The 19,912-nt window shown below is 41.1% G+C and overlaps 1 protein-coding gene across 4 annotated transcripts in view; it reads left to right on the top strand.

Moving 5' to 3' along the window:
* The window catches only part of LOC128690813 (fas-binding factor 1 homolog), a 209,522-nt gene that overhangs the window by 61,013 nt on the left and 128,597 nt on the right, over positions 1-19,912 (top strand). For all 4 annotated transcript variants that reach the window (XM_070088207.1, XM_070088205.1, XM_070088206.1 and 1 more), the window contains 2 exons: positions 11,289-11,367; positions 16,129-16,235. In XM_070088207.1, coding sequence (XP_069944308.1) covers positions 11,289-11,367; positions 16,129-16,235 — 186 coding nt within the window. The remainder of the gene's footprint in view (positions 1-11,288; positions 11,368-16,128; positions 16,236-19,912) is intronic.

Here is a 19,912-nt window from a genome sequence, read left to right as displayed (position 1 = left end):
GTCGTCTCAGAAATCTCGGATATTATCCTAATTCCACAAGACTTTGAAGCGGCAATAAATGACATGCCCATGCACTCTGCCCCAGGCCCAGACTCATGGAACTCCATGTTCATCAAGAATTGTAAGGAGCCCCTATCGCATGCCTTCAGCATTTTATGAAGAAGGAGCATGGACAGGGGTCAACCCACACACTAAAAACAACAGACATAGCCCCACTCCACAAAGGTGGCAGAAAAGCAATTGCAAAGAACTACAGACCAATAGCACTAATTTCCCATATCATAAACATCTTTGAAAGGGTTCTAAGAAGCAAGATTGCCAACCACCTAGATACCCATCAGTTACACAACCCAGGACAACATGGGTTTAGAGCATGTTGCTCCTGCCTGTCCCAGCTACTGGAGCACTATGACAAGGTCCTGGATGCTGTAGAGGATAAACAAAATACAGTGGACCCCCGCATAACGATTTTAATCCGTGCAAGAGGGGTAATTGTTATGCGAAATAATCGGTATGTGAATGAATTTTCCCCATAAGAAATAATGGAAATAAAATTAATCCGTGCAAGACACCCAAAAGTATGAAAAAAAAATTTTTTTACCACATGAAATGTTAATTTTAATACACACAAACTGAAAAAGGCATGCACACTTACATGACACTTACTTTTATTGAAGATCTGGTGATGATTGATGGGATGGGAGGAGGGGAGAGAGAGTGTTAGTGTTTAGAAGGGGAATCCCCTTCCATTAAGACTTGAGGTGGCAAGTCCTTTTCTGGGGTTACTTCCCTTCTTCTTTTAATGCCACTAGGACCAGCTTCAGAGTCACTGGACTTCTTTCGCACAACATATCTGTCCATAGTGGCCTGTACCTCTCGTTCCTTTATGACTTCCCTAAAGTGTTTCACAACATTGTCAGTGTAATAATCACCAGCACGGCTTGCAATAGCTGTGTGAGGGTGATTTTCATCCATGAAGGTTTGCACTTCAAGCCACTTTGCACAGATTTCCTTAATCTTTGTAGTAGGCAACTTCTTCAATTTCTCTCTCCCCTCCTCTGAACCAGTTTCCTCAGGTCTGGCCTCTTGCTGTTGAAGTTGATCTATCAGCTCATCAGTGGTTAGTTCTTCATTGTCCTCCTCCACCAACTCTTCCACATCCTCCCCACTAACCTCCAACCCCAAGGACTTTCCCAATGCCACAATGGATTCCTCAACTGGCATAATCCTCTCAGGGTTAGCCTCAAACCCTTCAAAATCCCTTTTGTCTACACATTCTGGCCACAGTTTCTTCCAAGCAGAGTTCAAGGTCTTCTTAGTCACTCCCTCCCAAGCCTTACCTATAAGGTTTACACAATTGAGGATATTAAAGTGCTCTCTCCAAAATTCTCTTAGAGTCAGTTGAGTTTCTGAGGTCACTACAAAGCACCTTTCAAACAGAGCTTTTGTGTACAGTTTTTTGAAGTTTGCAATAACCTGCTGGTCCATGGGCTGCAGGAGAGGAGTGGTATTAGGAGGCAAAAACTTCACCTTAATGAAGCTCATGTCCCCATAAAGTCGCTCTGCCACGTCTGTAGGATGACCAGGGGCATTGTCTAACACCAGGAGGCACTTAAGTTCTAATTTCTTTTCAGTTAGGTAATCTTTCACATTGGGGGCAAATGCATGGTGTAACCAGTTATAGAAAAAGTCCCTAGTGACCCATGCCTTACTGTTTGCCCTCCACAGCACACACAAATTATCCTTGAGGACATTCTTTTGCCTGAACGCTCTGGGAGTTTCAGAGTGATACACTAATAAAGGCTTAACTTTGCAATCACCACTAGCATTGGCACACATCAACAAAGTAAGCCTGTCTTTCATAGGCTTATGTCCTGGGAGTGCCTTTTCCTCCTGAGTAATGTAGGTCCTGCTTGGCATTTTCTTCCAGAACAGGCCTGTTTCATCACAATTAAACACTTGTTCAGGTTTCAGTCCTTCACTGTCTATGTACTCCTTGAATTCCTGCACATATTTTTCAGCCGCTTTGTGGTCCGAACTGGCAGCCTCACCATGCCTTATCACACTATGGATGCCACTACGCTTCTTAAATCTCTCAAACCAACCTTTGCTGGCCTTAAATTCACTCACATCATCACTAGTTGCAGGCATTTTTTTAATTAAATCCTCATGCAACTTCCTAGCCTTTTCACATATGATCGCTTGAGAGACGCTATCTCCTGCTAGCTGTTTTTCATTTATCCACACCAATAAGAGTCTCTCAACATCTTCCATCACTTGCGATCTTTGTTTCGAAAACACAGTTAAACCTTTGGCAAGAACAGCTTCCTTGATTGTCTTTCTGGTGCCCACAATAGTAGCGATGGTTGATTGGGGTTTCTTGTACAACTTGACTAGGTCGGCGATACGCACTCCACTTTCATACTTATCAATGATCTCTTTCTTCATTTCTATTGGAATTCTCACCCTTATTGGTGTACGGTTGGCACTAGAAGCTTTCTTGGGGCCCATGGTCACTTATTTTCCAGAAACAGCACCGAAAACACTGTAATAATACGAAATATTCCGAGTGTATGCTTGGATGCTACCGCGGAGGCTGGCTGGTAAACAATGGCACAGGCGGCACATGTGAGGCTGGCTGAGGGCGCACATTGGACGCGTCTCGGACGAAAATCGGTGAGCGGGTTTTTAATCGGTATGCGCGGCAAAATTTTTGCGATTAAAGCAAGCGGTATGCGGATTAATCGCTATGTGATGCCATCGTTATGCGGGGGTCCACTGTACAGATGTAGTATACACGGACTTTGCAAAAGCTGTGACCATGGTGTAACAGCACACAAAATGCGTGATAAAGGAATAACAAGAAAAGCTGGTAGATAGATCTATAACTTCCTGACAAATAGAGCATGAAGAGTAATAGTAAACAGAGTAAAGTCCCAGGCAGCCACGGTAAAAAGCTCTGTTCCACAAGGCACAGTACTTGCTCCCATTCTATTCCTCATCCTCATTTCTGACATAGAGATGTAAGCCATAGCTCTGTGTCGTCCTTTGCGGATGACACCCAGATTACTATGGCAGTGACCTCCATTGAAGACACCGCGAGGCTCCAAGCGGACATCAACCAGATCTTCAAATGGTTCACTAAAAGCAATATGAAGTTCAACAAGGAGAAATTTCAACTATGTGCTCAGATATGGGAAACTTGAAGACATTAAAAATGTATCAGGGTATACGACAAATTCTAACCATACAATGGAGCAGAAAAGTAATGTGAAGGACCTGGGAGTGATAATGTCAGAGGATCTCACCTTCAAAGACCACAACAGTGTATCTACGTCATCCGCTAGGTAACTGATAGGATGGATAATGAGAACCTTCAAAACTAGGGATGCCAAGCCCATGATGATTCTCTTCAAATTGCTTGTGCTCTCTAGGCTGGAATACTGCTGTACATTGATGGCCCCTTCAAGGCTGGCGACCTGGAGAGTGTACAAAGAACTTTCACGGCACATATAAGTACGATAAGGCACCTAAATTACTGGGAATGGTTGAAGGTCCTTGATCTGTATTCCCTGGAATGCAGGCAAGAGAGATACATGATAATATACACTTGGAAGGCCCTGGAGGGATTGGCACCAAACCTGCACACGAAAATCACTCCATATGAAAGCAAAAGATTCTGCAGGAGATGAAAAGCAGGGGCGCCGCAAGTACATTGAAAGACAACACAATAATTGTCCGGGGCCCAAGACTCATCAGTTGCCTCCCAGCATACATAAGGGGGATTACTAATAGACCCCTGGCTGTCTTCAAGAAGGCACTGGCCAGGTACTTAAAGTCAGTACCTGACCAACCGGGCTGTGGTTCATACGTCAGCTTGCGTGCGGCCAGCAGTAACAGCCTGGTTGATCAGACTCTGATCCACCATGAGGCATGGTCTCAGATTGGGCCATGGGGGCATTGACCCCCAAAACCCTCTCCAGGTAAACTCCAGGTAAACCATGGGCCCAAAGAAACTTCATAGTGACAGGCAGTGGTTGAGGCAGTGGTGGAGGCAGTGGTGGAGGCAGTGGTTGAGGCAGTAGTGGAGGCAGAGGTGGAGGCAGTAGTGCAGGCAGTAGTGGAGGCAGTGGTGGAGGCAGTGGTGGAAGCAGTGGTGGAGGCAGTGGTGGAAGCAGTGGTGGAGGCAGTAGTGCAGGCAGTGGTGGAGGCAGTGGTGGAAGCAGTGGTGGAGGCAGTAGTGCAGGCAGTGGTGGAGGCAGTGGTTGAGGCAGTGGTGGAGGCAGTGGTGGAAGTAGTGGTGGAGGCAGTGGTGGAGGCAGTGGTGGAGGCAGTGGTGGAGGCAGTGGTTGAGGCAGTGGTGGAGGCAGTGGTGGACGGAGTGGTGGAGGCGGTGGTGGAGGCAGTGGTTGGGGCAGTGGTTGAGGCAGTGGTGGAGGCAGTGGTTGAGGCAGTGGTTGAGGCAGTGGTTGAGGCAGTGGTTGAGGCAGTGGTTGAGGCTGTGGTGGAGGCAGTGGTTGGGGCAGTGGTGGAGGCAGTGGTGGAGGCAGTGGTTGAGGCAGTGGTTGAGGCAGTGGTGGAGGCAGTGGTTGGGGCAGTGGTGGAGGCAGTGGTGGAAGTAGTGGTGGAGGCAGTGGTGGAGGCAGTGGTGGAGGCAGTAGTGCAGGCAGTGGTGGAGGCAGTGGTGGAGGCAGTGGTTGGGGCAGTGGTTGAGGCAGTGGTTGAGGCAGTGGTGGAGGCAGTGGTTGGGGCAGTGGTTGAGGCAGTGGTGGAGGCAGTGGTTGGGGCAGTGGTTGAGGCAGTGGTGGAGGCAGTGGTTGGGGCAGTGGTTGAGGCAGTGATGGAGTCAGTGGTGGAGGCAGTGGTGGAGGCAGTGGTTGAGGCAGTGGTTGAGGCAGTGGTTGAGGCAGTGGTGGAGGCAGTGGTTGGGGCAGTGGTGGAGGCAGTGGTGGAGGCAGTGGTTGAGGCAGTGGTTGAGGCAGTGGTGGAGGCAGTGGTTGGGGCAGTGGTGGAGGCAGTGGTGGAGGCAGTGGTTGAGGCAGTGGTGGAGGCAGTGGTGGAGGCAGTAGTGCAGGCAGTGGTGGAGGCAGTGGTGGAGGCAGTGGTTGGGGCAGTGGTTGAGGCAGTGGTGGAGGCAGTGGTGGAGGCAGTGGTTGGGGCAGTGGTTGAGGCAGTGGTGGAGGCAGTGGTTGGGGCAGTGGTTGAGGCAGTGGTGGAGGCAGTGGTTGGGGCAGTGGTTGAGGCAGTGATGGAGTCAGTGGTGGAGGCAGTGGTGGAGGCAGTGGTTGAGGCAGTGATGGAGTCAGTGGTGGAGGCAGTGGTTGAGGCAGTGGTGGAGGCAGTGGTGGAGGCAGTGGTTGGGGCAGTGGTTGAGGCAGTGATGGAGTCAGTGGTGGAGGCAGTGGTGGAGGCAGTGGTTGGGGCAGTGGTTGAGGCAGTGATGGAGTCAGTGGTGGAGGCAGTGGTGGAGGCAGTGGTTGGGGCAGTGGTTGAGGCAGTGATGGAGTCAGTAGTGGAGGCAGTGGTTGGGGCAGTGGTTGAGGCAGTGATGGAGTCAGTGGTGGAGGCAGTGGTGGAGGCAGTGGTTGGGGCAGTGGTTGAGGCAGTGATGGAGTCAGTGGTGGAGGCAGTGGTTGGGGCAGTGGTTGAGGCAGTGATGGAGTCAGTGGTGGAGGCAGTGGTGGAGGCAGTGGTTGGGGCAGTGGTTGAGGCAGTGATGGAGTCAGTGGTGGAGGCAGTGGTTGGGGCAGTGGTTGAGGCAGTGATGGAGTCAGTGGTGGAGGCAGTGGTGGAGGCAGTGGTTGGGGCAGTGGTTGAGGCAGTGGTGGAGTCAGTGGTGGAGGCAGTGGTTGGGGCAGTGGTTGAGGCAGTGATGGAGTCAGTGGTGGAGGCAGTGGTGGAGGCAGTGGTTGGGGCAGTGGTTGAGGCAGTGGTGGAGTCAGTGGTGGAGGCAGTGGTTGGGGCAGTGGTTGAGGCAGTGATGGAGTCAGTGGTGGAGGCAGTGGTGGAGGCAGTGGTTGGGGCAGTGGTTGAGGCAGTGGTGGAGTCAGTGGTTGAGGCAGTGGTTGAGGCAATAATAAGCCCTCCCTATCTTCCTGATGCCAACAAGATTCTTCAATAAAGGTACGTAAATGTGATATTAAATGTTTATTTAAATGTTTGTTTATGTATTACTCATTTAATACTATATGTATGTTTTAAGTGCTATATGTATGTTAAACTATAGTTATTCTTTAAATAATGTATTTTTTGTGGGTCTGGAACGGATTAATTGTATTTACATTATTTCTCATGGGAAATACTGCTTCGACTTTTGGCTGTTTCAAGTTTAGGCCTAGCTCCTGGAATGGATTACAGCCGAAATTTGGGGTTCCACTGTACATGTACGTGACCGACCCTCAAGGAGTTAAATAATGATTTACCATACATCCTGTGTTTTTCTTATTTACTGCTACTGTATATCTTTTTTCAAAACTTGTTTCTTCCTCCTTTCATACTTTTGTATATTGTATTTCTGGCTTTTTCTTCTAATTTCTGGTAAGTTACTAGGTTGGCACATGTCTCTTAGTTCACAATTTCCCCATAAGAAATAATGTAAATACAATTAATCCGTTCCTGACACCTAGAAGTATTAAAACAAATTTTTTTTTACATGAAATATAGATGTAGTACATAAACAATACAATGGCACATGATGAATGAAACATTAACAGCATAACACTTACCTTTATTGGCGATTCTTCTTAGTGTATGGAAGACTGGAGGAGGAGAGAGATTGAATTAGTTACTGTTTGGAAGGGGAATCCCCTTGCATCAACACCTCAGGTACCAAGTGCTTTTCTGGGGTTACTTCTCTTCTCTGTTTCTTAATGCCACTAGGACCAGCTTGAGAGTCACTGGAGTCCTGTCTCGCAAAAAAAGTGTCCAGAGAGCTCTGTTTCTGGTGTCTCTTTAAAACATCCCTAAAATGGGCCAAGACTCTGTCACTGTACAAGTTGCCGATATGGCTTGCAACATCCTTCTCAGGGTGATGTTTCTCCATAAATCTTTCCATCCTACCCCACATTTCAAAAATCTCCTTAATTTCTGAAGAAAGCACCTTCTTCCATCTCTCTTCCTCCTCCTCTGCAGCAAGATTCTGAGCTGCAATCTGTTGCTGTTCCTGCTAAAGCTCTTGCTAATTGTTTCTCGTTTATCCACACCATAATAACTTCTCAACATCTTCGAGTACTGATGATCTCATTTTTGTCAGCATATTTACCCCCTTTGCAACAACAGCTTCCTTGATTTCCTTTTTCTTGGCCACAATGGAAGATATGGTTGTATGGGATTTGTTATATATCCTGGCCATTTCGGCCACACGTACGCCACTTTCATATTCTTCACTGATGTTTTTCTTAAATTTAGTCGTATTTCTCACCTTCTTTACCAAAGGCTTGGCACTAGGAACTTTCTTTGGAGCCATGGTAGCTTATTTAGCACTTGCAAGCACTAAAATGAATGGAATATTATGAAATATTTTGTATGAACAAATGAGGGGACCATCGCTCACTGGTAAACAATGGCACACTGGCTGGGAAGGGAGGCCGAGGCGGCTCAGAGCCGTGAGTATGCGTCCAGGACAAAAGACAATTAGCAAGTCAACCGACCATTTGCAAGCCAATGTTTGGACGAAAATAACGCGATGATTTCCGAAAAGGACGGCTATCGAGCCGGACGATTATCGAGGGACCACTGTATGCATTTACCGATGACTTGGACTTACGACAGGCTTGCTGACCAGTATGCATACCTAAATAACGTATATGAGAGCTGATTTCCTCCATTCTGTTTATTACAATATACAGTTCACTTTTCTATAAACTTTTAAAAATATACCAGAAATGTTATAAATGGTGCAAAGGTGACATTAAAACAGTGTCAAAGATGGCTGACACAAACCTACTACCATCATAGTAAATATTCTCCTCACTTAGCGACAAATTCGTTTACTGATGTGGTCTTAGGAACAGAACTCTGTTGTTAAGTGAGGAGAAGCTGTTCATGTATTTGTATTTAAAAAATATATAAATAAGTTTCTGTTTTAATTTTCTTTTATTTTGATTTAGTTCTTAACAGTTAGTCTATTTTCTTTAAATGCACACAGATCAGAAGATACTGCCAGCTCTGTAGAAAAAGAGTTCTTTTCTTCATCCTGTCTTCACTGTTTTGCTTATTGTCAGAATCAACATGTTCTTTTACTTTTTTACCCGTTATTCCTTGTGCAGGTCCCCAAGACACTACTAAAGCCACCTTCAGACTTCACAATGAGGCAGCCATTAATAACTTCACAGCAGCAGTAACAAACATTGACTGGCACACTGAGCTAGAAATCTATACAGATATTGACGAATGTATTAATAATTTTCTAAAAAAGACCCAATACCTTTATAACAAGCACTGCCCCCAAAAAACTAAATAGATGACAGCTAAGAGACTGAACAGTCCCTGGCTAACACCCAGCATTCTCAAATCCATAAATACAAAACACCTATACGAAAAACAGTACAGAATGGGTCACATAACCAGAGACCAAACAAAACGTTACTCGTCAATCCTAACCAGAATGATAAGAAGGGCTAAAAAACTGTATTATGAGAACAGATTATCCAACTTACGAGGTGATATAAAAAAGACCTGGAAAACCCTATCAGCAATTCTAGGAACAAAAAAGATATCACGAAATAGCGAAATTGAATTAACAAAACCAGATGAACCCCAACTCCCACCAACAGAAACAGCAGACTCAATAATTTCTTCTCCACTATAGGAAAAAACCTTGCCAATAAAATCCCAAGCTCAGGTACCCCACCCAATGACTACCTCACTGGCAACTACCCGAACACACTGTTCCTAGCTCCGACTAACCCTACTGAAGTCTCCCTTATTATCAACACACTAAAACACAAGACAGGATATTTAAATACCTTACCACCCTTTATATACAAAAAAGCATCACAAGTACTGTCACCAATCATTGCAACACTTTTTAACAAATCCATAGAATCCTCTACTTTCCCTACAGTTCTCAAAATAGCAAGGGTCACCCCGATCCATATAGGAGGAGACCAAACAGACTTGAATAACTAGAGGCCAATATCCAACTTACACCCTCTCTCTAAAATCTTCGAAAAATTAATTCATAAGCGAATGTATTCCTACCTCATCTCCCACAACATACTCAACCCCTGTCAATTTGGGTTCAGGCCTAATAAAAATACTAATGATGCTATTATACACATGCTAGAACACATATACACTGTAATAGAGAAAAAAGAAGTCCCACTGGGGACCTTCATAGACTTACGTAAAACTTTTGATACAGTTGACCATGACTTGCTCCATATAAAATTGTCGCACTATGGTATAAGAGGGCACTCCCTCAACTACCTAAAGTCTTACCTCAGCAACAGAAGCCAATATGTGTACACAAATGGGGCAAACTCTACAGCACAGCCAATTACAGTTGGTGTCCCACAGGGAAGTGTTCTAGGCCCTCTTCTCTTTCTCATATACATAAATGACCTACCTAATACAGCCCAACTACTCAAACCCACACTATTTGCAGATGACACTACATACGTCTTCTCTCACCCGAGCCCAGTCACGCTAGCCAATACTGTAAATACCGAATTACAGAAAATATCTACGTGGATGAGTACTAACAAACTTACTCTAAACATTGACAAAATCTACTTCATTCCGTTTGGTAACAGAGCTACAGACATCCCTCTTAACATAATGATAAACGGATCACCTATCACAAAACTCACAGAGGGGAAAATTCTTAGGAATCCACCTTGATAATAGACTCAAATTTCAAACACATATACAACAAATTTCCCAAAAAATTTCCAAGACCGTAGGCATACTATCGAAATTACGGTACTATGTTCCACAGTCAGCCCTCCTGGCCCTATATCACTCACTTATTTACCCCTATCTCACGTATGGAATTTGTGCATGGGGCTCAACAACAATAAACCATCTCAGACCATTAATTACCCAACAAAAGGCTGCAGTCAGAATGATAACTAATTTCCACTACAGGCAGCACACTCCACCAATATTCAGAACTCTAAACCTACTCACCATTCAAAACATCCATACTTATTACTGCACCTACTACATTCATAGAACACTTAATTCTGATATAAACCCTCCCCTCAAACGTCTCCTCACCAACCTCAACAGAACACATGACCATCTCATGCTATGCAAAAACTCAATGCACATAAAAGGCCCTAAAATCTGGAATTCACTACCTGTGAATATAAAAGAAACACTGTCTGCTTATAAATTCAAGTCTCTTCTCAAAAATCACTTACTCACCCACAACTAAATAAATACTGAATAATTGTATCTCATAAATTGTATCTCGTAAATGTTTTCTCATTATTGTATCTCATAAATGTCTAACCTGTGACCCAATCAAACTTTATTTTTTAATTACATTACCTAACAAAATACTACATTTTACTGAATGCTCAGCAACACAGTAAATGACCATATGACCTGTCTTTCTAATACTCATTTGTACTAAATTGTTATCTGTTTACAATTATGTTTTTACCACTGAATATATCATTGCTTAGTTAATCTTAAGTTAATTTTAAGCCTGCTCATAAGGCTCTGCATACAAGGGGCTTTGGCATGTTGCACTGTAATAACTTTGTACTTCACTGTATCATGTTCAAATTAATAAATAAATAAATAAATAAATAATTGATATGTTGCCTTTGCCTTTTAATTTTCTTTCATCTCTCACACTCTCTTACGTAGTTCTTCCTTAAGTTTAGCTTGAGTGAAAGTCAGTCATAACTGTCTGATCTTGTCCTTCACTTATGGTATTCTCCAATACTGTATGCTTATCATTAGTTCTGTTGTGTATTCTTCAGTGTTGCAATTTTCTAAATATATTCAGATCTTGTTGATTTGATGTTTCCTCATTATATCTCTCTGTTGTTATTAAATCTTTTTTTCGGTAGTTATTTTCCTTCTGTTACCAGTTTCCTTCAGTAGCTAGGAGTTAAATTTTCAAGAATCCTTCATTTACCTCATTGGTTTTCTATGAAATTCATTTTGTTATTATGTTCGAGTTCACTTGCAAAGCTCTTCTTTATTTTTAGACTTGCAAAAGTCTATCTCCCATTGCTGATCTTGTATTGATTGGCTTGTTTTATTTTGACTTAGGTGAATTAGGAGACTCCCACTGAATACTGTACATATGTTCATCTTTGTTTCTGCAGATGTAAGGATGCAGTCTCAACAGTGCCTTTAAACACTTCCATCCAATTAAATAATTCAGAGAATCACCAGAAAGTTGAGGTAAGTGAACAATAACTGTGGCATTTATAAAATGGTACGATTATTGGAAGGAGTTAGGTGTGCATTTATGGGAAGATCTGGACATTCACTGTGTGTATTAATGTGAAAATGTGGTGGCAGTGTTGGATGCAATGAAGAATTTTGATAATGCACATTTTCAGTATTAATGCATGGAAATTATTTGATATTGACAGTGTTCTTGAAGTACATGTGTAAGTACAGACATCAGTGCCATGCAAGGCTCTTGTCTGTGAGTATTGATTGGATAGGACCAGCTCATAATTAATTTTAAATGCTGTCACAGATAAAGGACAGTGAAGTTATAGTCTTACTCACATGCAGCAAAGCTTAGTTTCCTTAATACTGTAATTGTTTAACCCTCTCACTGATGTGACCTGTGCAATTAAAAGTGTTGACAGTGTTATGGTTTTAAAAAAAAAAAAAGTTTTCCTTCTGTAGGTAATGACACTGAAAATGTGAAATTTGATGGAAAACTTATGGAATTACCCAAGTACAAATTTGGTGATCTGGTGAAATTTACTCATCAGCACTTTTGCCAAATCTGAATCCTACTTTAACCCTTTGACTGTTTCGGTCATATATATACGTCTTACGAGCCAATGTGTTTGACGTATATACAGGAGGGCCCCGCTTTACGGCGTTCCGCTTTACGGCGTTCCGCTAATACGGACATTTCAAATTATGACCAAAACTCGCTATATGGCTCCCCCCACCTGTCTTTCTAATACGGTCACAGCGGCCCACCGAGTTTGTTTACATTCTCCCTGAGCACATCTCCTTATTATGTCTGGAAACTTTCCAAAATTTCAAGTGTTTTAAAGTTATTTTATATTTTATATGTATTGTACTTGATAATTAAACTTGTGTACACCTGTACCTAAATAAACTTACACACTGTGCTGGCATGTAGGTACACATTAAAATCACTAAGAGTCTCTCTACTCTTGATGCAATAATAATAATAATAATAATAATAATAATAATAATAATAATAATAATAATAATAATAATAGTAATAATAATAGTAATAATCTCTTGGGCGCATTAATGTCGCATATTACGTTAATATAGACATTTCCCTTAATCTATCTATGATATTTTTTTCAAAATTATATAAGAAACACATTATGTAACACACAAACATGATACATGCACCCACAGTATAAAAATTTATACAAATATATACGAGATGTTTACCAAACGGTTTGTAGAAGTGTCGGAAGAATTACGTTTTCTCTAGCCCGTCACCTGTTACTAGGGATAACTGTAGAAAAATATTCCTTTCGTATGCCTTCACTTTATAGCTATAATTCTGTACTAACTTGTACACAGTGTAAGAGTATTTGTTTCGTGATTTAATTATTATAATAATAATAAAAATATTATAAGGTAAAAGTTTCACAAACTCTTACAAATGTACATGAATGAACTAAAACTGGACACGTATTAATACCGTCTATTTCGCCTGACCGAGTGATTGTCCACAACCTGTTCAGTTTGTTTACGCTGTCTGAGCTCGGTGTATCATTAAATGTTGTATATTACGTTAATATACACATTTTCATTAACCCTTTCAGGGTCCGTCCCGTAGATCTACGGCTTTACGTTCAGGGTCCAAACCGTAGATCTACGCCATGAGCTCAACTCACTCTGATAAACTGTGAGTGGTACATTTGGGCCTAGATATGAGAGAATACATCTATGTGGTATGTGTGCACCACATAAAACAGATCCTGCAGCACACTGTGTATAATGAGAGAAAAAAAATGAAATCATGATTTTTCGATTAAAACAGCAACTTTGCAGTGTTTTTTCGTATGTTTTTTATAGTTGTATTTGCAATTTCTTGGTCTCATTTGATAGAATGGAAGACATATTACAGAAATAGAGATGATTTTGATTGGTTTTAGCACTGGAAATGGCTTGAAACTGAGCTCAAAGTAGCAGAAATGTTAAATTTTTGCCGATATTCAAGAGTAAACAAACGACCTCACACGTCTAATACACATCAGCTGGTGGGTCTAATATACATTCACAAATATGGTGATGATATTTATACAATTATTACAGTATTGCATAACAGTAAATCTTCTATTTTTTGGTGTGAATAAAAATTCATTATCTGAATAAAAAATCAAAATGGAATTTATTTGTAAAGCCTCAAAACATAACTAATGAACAGAGGAAATGTTAGTTTAGTGCCATGAATGCCTACATTGTTCATTCTGGACCCTATTTTGAAATTGGAATATTTTGAACTTTGTGTTAAATTGGCCAAATTAACAATTTCCGATCACTTTATTTTGTAGTTGAAACAGTTGACTTGGCGATTTCTTGTGCTCAATCGATAGAATAGAAGTAATACTAGTGAAATAGCTAAGAATTTGGTTGACTGGAATAATGTAATTGGCCTAAAATGGGAGTCAAAGTCGGCAAAATCGCCGATTCGTAAATATCGCTGACACATCAAAATTCGCGAGAGCATAATTTCGTCAATTTTCCACCAAATTTCGTACTTTTTGTTTTATTACCTTCACAAAAAGATTCTCTACGATTTCATAAGAAAAAATAAGAAATTTTTTTTTTGAAAATTCTTGGACACTGGTGCGTGACTCCAGATTTGGGCCTTGGACCCTGAAAGGGTTAATCCATCCGTGATATTTTTTTTCAAAATTATATAATAAACACGATACATAACATAAATACATAACATATGTGTAGAGAACCTAGGATAACCCAAAAAAGTCAGTGACTTACTTCCATTGCCTTCACTCAGAGCATCATTTCTTCTCAAAATGATGTTACATGAGAATGGGAGTGTTCTTCTTTATTTATTCTACCGTATCAATGTAGAGACAACCTGTACACAATGTAACTTGTACACAAACCAGACGTGTACACTTCGTTTACAAAACTTACCTTCGCCTGGTTTGTTTACATAACTCTGCGCCTGTACTCTCTCATGCACTCATTCTTTCTCTCTCTCATTTATTCGTTTTATCTCATTTACTTACTCCTGACCCTACATTAAGACTACAAATATTTTAAGGTGAGTAATGAGTGAACTGTATATACATTTTATCGCTCTGGGATGCTTAAATATCATAGAATAGTATGTATGGGTGGGTTGGCCTGGTATGGTAGCCTGGCTGACACCATACATACCACACTTGATTTCTTACAATAAATACTACTTGTCTCACCCTAGATTAAGACTATAAATATTTTAAGGTAAGTAATGAGTGCACTGTGTGTGTATTGTACTTTTTTATTGTTTTTTGATGCCTGGTTCTATTCCTAACATAATATATGTTAGTGTAAACTTGTTATCTAGTGTTTGTATGCATTTGTAAGTGGAAAAAAAGGGTGTTCCACTTTACGGCGGTTTCCGCTTTACGGCGGTAGCCTGGAACCTAACCCGCCGTATAAGTGGGGCCCTCCTGTATACTCATAAATTCTAGTGGCTTCAAATCAAGCAGGAGAAAGCTGGTAGGCCCACATGTGAGAGAATGGGTCTGTGTGGTCAGTGTGCACCATATAAAAAAAATCCTGCAGCAGTGCATAATGACAAAAAAAAAGCTCCGACTTTTTTTTTTAATTAAAATGCCGACTTTGTGGTCTATTTTCGTATAGTATTTATGGTTGTATTCTCGTTTTCTTGGTCTCATTTGATTGAATGGAAAACATATAGAAGTAGAGATGATTTTGATTGGTTTTGCTATGAAAAGAACCTTGAAATGGAGCTCAAAGTAGGGGAAATGTTTGATTTTTGCTGATGTTCAAAAGTAAACAAATGATGTCATTTTCGAATAAATGTCCAAGTAGCCATTCTAATATGCAGTCATGAATGGGTTGACATTATTTATACAATTATTACAATATTGCAGTAGTCTGCATAACAGTAAATCTTCTATTTTTTGTTTGAATAAAAATTCAAAATAGAAAGCAAGAGTAATATCAGAGGGGCTTGGAGACGTGACTAATGAACAAAGAAAATGTTATTTTGGAGCCAGAAATGTCTGCATTGTTCATTCTGGACTCTGTTTTGAAATCGTCATATTTTTTTAATATTTGTGTGACATTGGTCAAATTGCAAATATCTGACCATGTTATTGGGTAGTTGAAATCGGTAAATGGGCAGTTTCTTGTACTCAGTCAATAGAAAAAAATGGAGTTCTAAAGAAATAGCTATGAGTCTGGTTGACTGGAACAATGGAATTAGCCAAAAATAGGGCTCAAAGTGGGCAAAATCACTGATTCGTAAATATTGCTGAGGTCGCTAACTTTGCAAGAGCGTAATTCCGTCAGCTTTCCATCAAATTTCGTTTTTTTGGTATCATTACAATCGGGAAAAGATTCTCTATCATTTCATGAGAAATTTTTTTTTTTTTTTCGGAAAATTTGCGACACCAGGAGACACCTCAGGATTTTGGGTTGCGACAGTCAAGGGGTTAAACCAATTCCACTGATCAGTTTGACTTAATTTTTAGTTATGTCACTAGTTATCTTTCGTTCAATTGAGCACAAGACCTACTCAATAAAATTCTCAGAAGTCTAGTCCAAAATTTACTACTCACAGCATATTTAAGGGTAATGTGATTAAGACAATGGAATCAGTAATATAGATCTACATGGGAGACAGTGAAATGGTCAATATTACACAGTATTGCAGTTGTCTTGTTGATGACAGAATACATTCTCTTTAAAATTTACATTGTAAGTTCATATTATTTTTCCAAGATTGACTTAAGAGCAGCAGAAGTAGAAGTTGAAAAATTGAAGACTGAACTGAATCTTCTTCGTAAACAACATGCAGAAGAAGTGGCATTACTGGAGGAAGGTCATAGGTAAGACTTTGTATCAGTTAACATTCATAGGCTGTTATTCTGTGTCCATGCAGCATACCTTTGATATATCTCTGAGTAATTTTTAGAGTTTTCCTATTCCTGTGGCCCTGCCCTGGACCAGGCTTGTCTGGCATTTGCCTGGTCAACCAGGCTATTGCTGCTGGCAGTTACCTGTCCACATATCCATCACAGCTTAGTTGAAACAGCCCCTGGCAGAGGTACTTGTTGAGTTTGCTATTAAAAATGTACACACTTGTTCTGGCAGTATTTCTGAGATCCTCTGGTAAGATGTTAAATAGTCTGGGCCTGCAGATGTTGATACAGTGTTTTATTTTGTACCCATATCACTCCTGCTTTTTATTAGGTTTATTTTACATTTTCTAACATATCTCTCATGCCATTATGTTGTTAGGGCATTTTGTAGATTTTGGGACTAGGTCTTCAAGTCTATTCCATTTTTTTTTCTCTCTCAACAAGTCGGCCGTCTCCCACCGAGACAGGGTGACCCAAAAAGAAAGAAAATCTCCAAAAAGAAAATACTTTCATCATCATTCAACACTTTCACCTCACTCACACATAATCACTGTTTTTGCAGAGGTGCCCAGAATACAACAGTTTAGAAGTATATACATATAAAAATACACAATATATCCCTCCAAACTGCCATTATTTTTTTTATTATCACACTGGCCGATTCCCACCAAGGCAGGGTGGCCCGAAAAAGAAAAACTTTCACCATCATTCACTCCATCACTGTCTTGCCAGAAGGGTGCTTTACACTACAGTTTTTAAACTGCAACATTAACACCCCTCCTTCAGAGTGCAGGCACTGTACTTCCTATCTCCAGGACTCAAGTCCGGCCTGCCGGTTTCCCTGAACCCCTTCATAAATGTTGCTTTGCTCACACTCCAACAGCACGTCAAGTATTAAAAACCATTTGTCTCCATTCACTCCTATCAAACACACTCACGCATGCCTGCTGGAAGTCCAAGCCCCTCGCACACAAAACCTCCTTTACCCCCTCTCTCCAACCTTTCCTAGGCTGACCCCTAGCCCGCCTTCCTTCCACTACAGACTGATAAACTCTTGAAGTCATTCTGTTTCGCTCCATTCTCTCTACATGTCCGAACCACCTCAACAACCCTTCCTCAGCCCTCTGGACAACAGTTTTGGTAATCCCGCACCTCCTCCTAACTTCCAAACTACGAATTCTCTGCATTATATTCACACCACACATTGCCCTCAGACATGACATCTCCACTGCCTCCAGCCTTCTCCTCACTGCAACATTCATCACCCATGCTTCACACCCATATAAGAGCGTTGGTAAAACTATACTCTCATACATTCCCCTCTTTGCCTCCAAGGACAAAGTTCTTTGTCTCCACAGACTCCTAAGTGCACCACTCACTCTTTTCCCCTCATCAATTCTATGATTCACCTCATCTTTCAGAGACCCATCCGCTGACACGTACACTCCCAAATATCTGAATACATTTACCTCCTCCATACTCTCTCCCTCCAATCTGATATCCAATCTTTCATCACCTAATCTTTTTGTTATCTTCATAACCTTACTCTTTCCTGTATTCACCTTTAATTTTCTTTTGCACACCCTACCAAATTCATCCACCAATCTCTACAACTTCTCTTCAGAATCTCCCAAGAGCACAGTGTCATCAGCAAAGAGCAGCTGTGACAACTCCCACTTTGTGTGTGATTCTTTATCTTTTAACTCCACGCCTCTTGTCAAGACCCTCGCATTTACTTCTCTTACAACCCCATCTATAAATATATTAAACAACCATGGTGACATCACACATCCTTGTCTAAGGCCTACTTTTACTGGGAAATAATTTCCCTCTTTCCTACATACTCTAACTTGAGCCTCACTATCCTCGTAAAAACTCTTCACTGCTTTCAGTAACCTACCTCCTACACCATACACTTGCAACATCTGCCACATTGCCCCCCTATCCACCCTGTCATATGCCTTTTCCAAATCCATAAATGCCACAAAGACCTCTTTAGCCTTATCTAAATACTGTTCACTTATATGTTTCACTGTAAACACCTGGTCCACACACCCCCTACCTTTCCTAAAGCCTCCTTGTTCATCTGCTATCCTATTCTCCATCTTACTCTTAATTCTTTCAATAATAACTCTACCATACACTTTACCAGGTATACTCAGCAGACTTATCCCCCTATAATTTTTGCACTCTCTTTTATCCCCTTTGCCTTTATACAAAGGAACTATGCATGCTCTCTGTCAATCCCTAGGTACCTTACCCTCTTCCATACATTTATTAAATAATTGCACCAACCACTCCAAAACTATATCCCCACCTGCTTTTAACATTTCCATTTCTATCTTTATCCCATCAATCCCGGCTGCCTTACCCCCTTTCATTTTACCTACTGCCTCACGAACTTCCCCCACACTCACAACTGGCTCTTCCTCACTCCTACAAGATATTATTCCTCCTTGTCCTATACACGAAATCACAGCTTCCCTATCTTCTTCAACATTTAACAATTCCTCAAAATATTCCCTCCATCTTCCCAATACCTCTAACTCTCCATTTAATAACTCTCCTCTCCTATTTTTAACTGGCAAATCCATTTGTTCTCTAGGCTTTCTTAACTTGTTAATCTCACTCCAAAACTTTTTCTTATTTTCAACAAAATTTGTTGATAACATCTCACCCACTCTCTCATTTGCTCTCTTTTTACATTGCTTCACCACTCTCTTAACCTCTCTCTTTTTCTCCATATACTCTTCCCTCCTTGCATCACTTCTACTTTGTAAAAACTTCTCATATACTAACTTTTTCTCCCTTACTACTCTCTTCACATCATCATTCCACCAATCGCTCCTCTTCCCTCCCGCACCCACTTTCCTGTAACCACAAACTTCTGCTGAACACTCTAACACTACATTTTTAAACCTACCCCATACCTCTTCGACCCCATTGCCTATGCTCTCATTAGCCCATCTATCCTCCAATAACTGTTTATATCTTACCCTAACTGCCTCCTCTTTTAGTTTATAAACCTTCACCTCTCTCTTCCCTGATGCTTCTGTTCTCCTTGTATCCCATCTACCTTTTACTCTCAGTGTAGCTACAGTTAGAAAGTGATCTGATATATCTGTGGCCCCTCTATAAACATGTACATCCTGAAGTCTACTCAACAGTCTTTTATCTACCAATACATAATGCAACAAACTACTGTCATTTTGCCCTACATCATATCTTGTATACTTATTTATCCTCTTCTTCTTAAAATATGTATTACCTATAACTAAACCCCTTTCTATACAAAGTTCAATCAAAGGGCTCCCATTATCATTTACACCTGGCACCCCAAACTTACCTACCACACCCTCTCTAAAAGTTTCTCCTACTTTAGCATTCATGTCCCCTACCACAATTACTCTCTCACTTGGTTCAAAGGCTCCTATACATTCACTTAACATCTCCCAAAATCTCTCTCTCTCCTCTGCATTCCTCTCTTCTCCAGGTGCATACACGCTTATTATAACCCACTTCTCGCATCCAACCTTTACTTTAATCCACATAATTCTTGAATTTACACATTCATATTCTCTTTTCTCCTTCCATAACTGATCATTCAACATTACTGCTACCCCTTCCTTTGCTCTAACTCTCTC

The sequence above is a fragment of the Cherax quadricarinatus genome, chromosome 24 (assembly GCF_038502225.1).
Source record: "Cherax quadricarinatus isolate ZL_2023a chromosome 24, ASM3850222v1, whole genome shotgun sequence".
Taxonomy (NCBI): domain Eukaryota; kingdom Metazoa; phylum Arthropoda; class Malacostraca; order Decapoda; family Parastacidae; genus Cherax; species Cherax quadricarinatus.
Note: the sequence above shows the minus strand (reverse complement) of the source record. Positions and strands in the feature narration are given on the sequence as shown.